At 61.2% G+C, this 6,378-nt stretch overlaps 1 protein-coding gene across 1 annotated transcript; it reads right to left on the reverse strand.

Moving 5' to 3' along the window:
- Positions 1–4,984: 4,984 nt before the first annotated feature.
- Positions 4,985–6,378, reverse strand: LRRC55 (leucine rich repeat containing 55). Its single transcript, XM_064163959.1, is given in 3 exon segments — positions 4,985–5,387; positions 5,389–5,414; positions 5,493–6,378. Coding segments are annotated over 3 exon segments (858 nt in total). The 5' UTR covers positions 6,115–6,378; the 3' UTR covers positions 4,985–5,177.

Below are 6,378 nucleotides of genomic sequence, written 5' to 3' on the forward strand. Positions count from 1 at the left end.
AAATCTTCCTCCTCTTCGTTATTTACATCCTTCATTTACTGATGATGAACTATCCTGTCTCCTTGGCCTTTGTTCCCACTTGGAAAGGATGCAGGACCATTACTGGGTTCCTTGGGAAGCTTCCCTTCGGGGCGGGGGAGTGAGGGGATGGTGTCGCCGTATTTACCTTCTTGCCTTGCCACCACCTAGTTCTGGGAGCCAGCACAGCCCGAGTCACCTCCCTTGGGGACGGCCCTTTGTCTTGAAGCAGTAAATGTGGAGTGGCCTATGGGTGGACAAACCATCTGGTGCGGCAGATTTGGAGCCCTTGGTGCCTCTTTTCACCCCACTGGACCTGATTTTTGGGGTGTTTCCCCAGGGTTCAGATTTGGTCTCAGAGCTGGAGTGAGGCTGGGGGTGTGGAAATGCTGCAGCTGAAGCAACAAAAGGGAGTCTTCCATGCTGGCTTGTCCTAGAGAGAACCCCTGAAACTGCTCATCCATCTATCCATCCTTCTGTCCCTCCCTCCCGCTATCCATTCTGCCCTTTCTCCATATCTCCGTCCCTCCACTCCATCCCTCATCCCTCAATCCCTCTATCGCTTGATCTCCCCAACCCTTGATCTCTCCTGCCATGCTACCACCCCTTATCCCCTCCATCCTTTCACTCCTCCATCCCCACCCCCAAGCCCCAGCGTTGTCGGGGGGCTCTCAGGCCCCCCGCTGAGTGCCGGGAGCCGTGCGGGCGGTTTCCTCCCGTGCTGGGCACGGAAGCAGCGATCGCAGGCTCGCTGCCAGGAGCCGGGGCTGTGCCCGCCGCTGGGAGATTTCCCTTTCCCTTCCCGGAGGGAAGCGCTGGGCTGAGGAGTCTCGGAGGGGGAGGGGGGCGGGGAGAGGGGGCGCGGGGACACTTCGGAAAAACAGAGAAGCCGGGGATGGGGGGAGGGGGCGGCGGGGCCCGGACCACCCGTCGGAAGGAGATAAGGAAGGTGTTGCCTTCCTGCGGCAGCAGCGAGGAAGATGAGGGGGGGTCAGCGGGGGTGGGGAGCAGAACCCTGCCCAGTGCATCCTCAGCAAACGCAGGGTAGGAGAGTTAGGGGGGTGATGTGCTTGGGGTGCTCCCCGGGGGAGTCTAGGGGCCCTCAATCCCCCAAAAGCGACACTTGGGCTCTGGATCGCCACAACCTCGGCTGCGGTCTGGGCCAGATGTCCCCAAAGTGTGTGACAAGGGGACGTGAGGCTGGACAAAAGGAGGCTGCTCCACACAGGCGTCTTTTGGAGGAGCGTGTGCGGGGCTTTGGCAGGAAGCCCCGGGGTGAGGGATGAGCCAGGCTGGCCATGGGAATGAGGACAGGCGTGGGGACAAGGATGAGGATGGGGACAGGAGCAGCAGCCCCCAACCCCAAAAAGCCTCCTAGTCCCGAGCTGCATTTCCAAGGGGCCAAAGAGACAAGGGTGACACCCGCCCCTTCCCCCACCCTGGGGCTGGGAGAAATAATTTGGCGCTGTGCTAAGCCAGGTGATGTCCCTCGTTGTCCCCTTTGAAGTGATCTCCCTGTTAGCAGCCCAGCCCTGGGCTGCTTTCACATGGCGTCTCAAAGCAAATGGGTGGGAGATCCTGCATCCCTACATCGAGGGGGGTTAGGGGCCTGTGCCGGGCAATGAGGGATCTGTCATGCAGAGCAGTGTCTGATGGACCCTGTAGGGTAGAAACAGTCGAGAAACAATGGGGGTGGGGGGGGTGGGAGCAGGTAATGAGGAGTAAGTGATGAGGGGACATTGCATGTGGTCTCTGCCCTGACTGTCCCCACCATACATAACCCGAGGTGATACACCATGAAATTTGGCCCCAAACACCCTTTAAGGGGCTAATTGTGTGAGAAGGAAAAGGTTCAAAGGGTTGTGGACAGTGCTGGGGGCTTTGTGGGACAAGGAGGGGTCAAAAGAGAGAAACTGTGTGAAATGGGGGAGAGTTTGATTTTTTTTCTCTGCCATGTTTTCAGAGATTCAGGATGAAGGGCTTGGGAAGGGCTGTGGATGGGACCTCTGAGGGTCCTGCTGCCCCATACTTCTCTGTGACTCTCTGGGGCTGGGGGGAAGGATGAAGGACAAAGGTGGATGAGATAAGGGGAGTGGAAATTTTGGGAAAGGGGGGTGAGGATGGAGTGTGGAATAAGATGGATGGAGAGATGGATGGTTGGATGGAAAGTGGTTAGGAGGGAGGGAAAGGTGGGTGTATGTACAGAGGGCTGGTGGGATGTCTGGAAGGGAGGACAAATGGACAGAAGGAAAGCTGAAGAGATGGGTGGTAGACAAGAGGGGATGGATGGCTGCAAAGACAGGAGGGATGGGTGGGTGGACAGTGGGGCAGTGGAGTGACAGTGCCGGGGGGTGCTGGAGTGTATTGGACACCCAGAACTGCCACGGAGCCGCCGGTGAGTAGGATGGCACAGAGCAGCAGCATCCTCCCACCCTGCCATGGCACCATCCAGCAGCTGCCCTCAGCCTTTCCCTGGTGCCGGCCGGACGCGGCACAGCTGCTGCCCGACCTCCCGGCTCCGGCCAGTCGAGGTAGCCCCCACGGACCCCCTTCCGGACGACAGCAGGGTCCGGGGAGTGGGTGACACTGCGGTGACCCGGCTGCCGGCAGCTGGGCCCCGTCGGGACGGGAGATGCTTGCCGGAGGAATAACAGGAAGCTCCGGGAAGGGACAAACACGGCTGATGCCTTCTGCAGGCTGTGGGACACCATCTCCCCCCGCCCCGGTCTCCTACACGCGTGTCCCCGTCGCACGCCGTGGCTGTGTCCCCAAGCCGAGCTGCGCTGCTGCTCTTTATTGTTGAGTTCGGCTCTGAAAAAGTGCCGCCGGTTTACAAAACTCCGCGGGTATAAAACGCTCCATACAAAGGCTGGAGGGGTTCGGCTCTGCTCCCTTCCCCTGCCACACACAGCCCTGCTGGGAGACCTGTGGAAAGGGAGAGAAGAGGGGGAAAAAAAGAAGAAAAGAAAAAGAAAGGAAAAAGAAAACGAGAAGGAGAAGAAAAGGAAAAGAAATGAAAAGGAAAGAAAATAAAAGGAAAAAGGAAAGGAAAAATAAAGGAAAGGGAAGGGAAGGGAAGGGAAGGGAAGGGAAGGGAAGGGAAGGGAAGGGAAGGGAAGGGAAGGGAAGGGAAGGGAAGGGAAGGGAAGGGAAGGGAAGGGAAGGGAAGGGAAGGGAAGGGAAGGGAAGGGAAGGGAAGGGAAGGGAAGGGAAGGGAAGGGAAGGGAAGGGAAGGGAAGGGAAGGGAAGGGAAGGGAAGGGAAGGGAAGGGAAGGGAAGGGAAGGGAAAGAAAAAGAAAGGAAAGGGGGTAAAGAGAAAAATGATAAAAAGGCAAAAAGTAAAGAGACAAAGGAAAAAAAGGAAGATAATAAAAAGAAGAAAAAGAAGAGGAGGCTGAGGCTGAGATAAGGGGCAGGAGGAGCCAGGCAGGGGGCACAATACCCCTGTGCTGGGCTCTCCCAGTCTCACTGCTGTGCAGGCGGTGGCCGTGCTACAGGGACACCCATCGCGGTTCTCAGTGCCCCGTGGGCTGGCACGGGGCAGAATCAGGCATCCAAGGGTGGATTCTGCCACGTGAGGCTCGTCCAATTTTGCTTCAGAAAAGGAGAAACGGGGTCTGTCAGGAGAGCAGGTGCTGGGCTCTCATTCCTCTGCTGTGCACTGGGTGGTGGCCAGGGTGGTGCAGGGAGGGCACAGGGATGCAGCTGGTCCTGGGTATCCAGAGGATGCTGGGAGTGTCTCAGACTCACCAAAAGGGGGAAAAAAAAAAGAGAAAATACAGAAAAAGACCCCCAGAGCCACGGTACTGTGGGCTGCTGCCCCGCTGTGAGCACTGGGCTGGGGATGCAGCCGTGATAGGAGTGCATCTGTACCGTGGGCTCAACATCCCCATGGGTATCATCTCCCCGTGGGTCCCACCACAGCTCGGAGTGGCCCATCATGGGTCACCCAGCTTTCCCTGGCTTGGCTCAGAACCCTGCAAGGGGTCCAGGTTCCTAAGCCAGGCCACATCCCCACGGGGTCCCCAACCTGTCCCAATTGGGCACCCAGCCTTCTGCCTCTGCTGAGGTTCCCAGCCCAGGGAGATGCTCAGCAATGGGAAGTGGCATCTCCAAGCCAGTACATTGCCTCATTTCCCCCTTTTCTCCTTTTCTTTGTTGGCTTGGTTTTAACCTGCACCCACAACCACCCTCTACCTCCATGCTGAGGGCACATGGTGAGGAGAGAAACCACAAAAACCACTCATGGAGAGACTCTAGGGAGGTGCCAAGCCCCAGCCCCACTGCGATGCTGCAGGACCAGCCCTAGTGAAGGTGTGACACACAGATACACAGCAGCTGCCTCAGTGCACAGAGAGGTCGCTGGCTTTGCTCTTTTTCCTTTTCCTCCCCCCCCTCCCCACACCCCTCCCCCAGTTGTATCCCTCTCTGCCTCCTGACCCATCGGTGAGCAGGGATGTGGCAGTGAGTGTCTCGCTCCGAGTCATGCTCGGTGCCTGGTTTGGCCCCGAACCTATGCAAGATTTGGGAAGAGAAAGGCAAGGGCTGGGAAAGTCATCCCCAGGAGATGCTTGCGGCTCACCTGCCCACCAGGCACGATGAACCCAGTCACCAGCAAGATGCAGGCACCCCCCAGGTCTCCCCCATGAGAGGTGGGTGGGCTTGAACCCCACCCAGGTGTTCAGGGGGACTGTAGGCAGGATTCGTAGGGCTCTGCCAGTCCTGGGTTTGGGCTGAAAATGGGAATTTCCTCAGTTTTCCCCTGGCGAGGGCAGTTGGTGGCCTCCAAGGCACACAGGTGCCACTTTGGGGGTTTCTGTCCAGAGCAGGGAAACAGTCCCCAGTTGCAGCCCTCAGCCCCCCTGACTGGCACTGGGAAGCAGGACCCCCACAGGACCCTCACAGGACCCCCAGCCACTGCCACCCCCAGCCATGGGCAGCGGAAATGGGAGATCCAAGCTCAAGGTGCTGAGTGGGGTAAAAATTCCTTGTTGTGCGGCAAAAGGAAGAGGATCTGTCCCCCAGTGTCCCCTGCCACGGCTGGACCGGTGTCACAAGGGCCACCCCAGCATGGGGATCGGCGGGAAGGGACGAGGACAAGGCACAGTCAGGGGTCCCCACTGGGGCAGAGGGACATGGGCGATGACGGCGGTCGTTGCCTAAACGTCCTCGTCTTCACTGGCCTTGCTCCAGCGGTGGCAGCAGTTGGCAGTGATGCCCAGCAGGAAGTTGGTGGCCACCGAGGCGATGGAGACGACGAAGCCGACGAAGGCGATGAAAAGATAGTCGTCCAGCGTCAGGGTGAGGTGGCAGGCCTGGAAGCTCTCATCCGTCAGGGAGAGCAGGGGGGCTCCCGCCACCTCGGGGGGGGGCCCGGCACTCGGCCAGCTGCGGATCTGCCGGGGGAGCGGCGTCAGGGCCAGGACAGCCCTGAAGGTGGGGCGGGTGGGGGTGCTGGGACCCGCGGCACCTACCCGAGGCGCAGCGCTGGATGCGTCCCCGCAGCCACTTGAGGAGGGGCTCCATGGCGCAGCCGCACACCCAGGGGTTGCCCCCGAGGCGGAGGCCCACCAGCCCCGGCAGCCCCTCCAGGGTGTCCAGGCTGATGGCCGAGAGCCCCCCGTAGCTGAGGTCCAGCTCCCGCAGCTGTGCCAGCCCGCGGAAGGCGTGGGGGTGCAGGCGGCGCAGGCCGGGGTTGTGGCTGAGGTCGAGGCGCAGCAGCCCGCTGGCCTCCAGGAACATGTCGGCCGGCACCAGGCTGAAGTTGTTGTGGCTGAGGTCGAGGTGTGCCAGGCGGCGGGCACCCGCGAAGAGCCCGGCCGGCAGCGCCGACAGCGAGTTGTTGCGCAGGTCGAGGGCGCGCAGCTGGCTGTAGCAGGCCAGGTACCCCGGCGGGATGCTGGCGATACGGTTGTGGGCCAGGCTGAGGTTGCTGGTGTCCAGCGGCAGCTCGGGAGGCACCGAGAAGAGCCTCTGCCCGCTGCAGTCCACCGCCTGCCCGCGGCAGGTGCACAGCACCGGGCAGCCCGCCCCGGCGCCCGCCGCCGCTACCGCCGCCACCGCTGCTGCCGCCACCAGCCAGGGGCCCAGCAGCATGGCGGGGCGGCGGCGAATCCCGAGCGGGGGGTCTGGACCCTCACGGGGTGGCGGAGGCCATCTCACCGTGGGCAAAGGGCCGCACGCCCGCTCACGCCAAGGGCTGCCCGCAGAGCTCTTCGGGAGCAGGGCCGGGCTCTGAGCTAGCCCAGCAACGCTGCGGGCGTCCTGGTGGCATCCGGGGGGACACACGCCAAATCCCCCGGGGGGCAGGGCGGGTGGCGAGCCCCTGGGCACTGGTGGGGCTGGCGTCTGGCCGTGCTC

Source organism: Pogoniulus pusillus, chromosome 24 (genome assembly GCF_015220805.1).
Source record: "Pogoniulus pusillus isolate bPogPus1 chromosome 24, bPogPus1.pri, whole genome shotgun sequence".
Taxonomy (NCBI): domain Eukaryota; kingdom Metazoa; phylum Chordata; class Aves; order Piciformes; family Lybiidae; genus Pogoniulus; species Pogoniulus pusillus.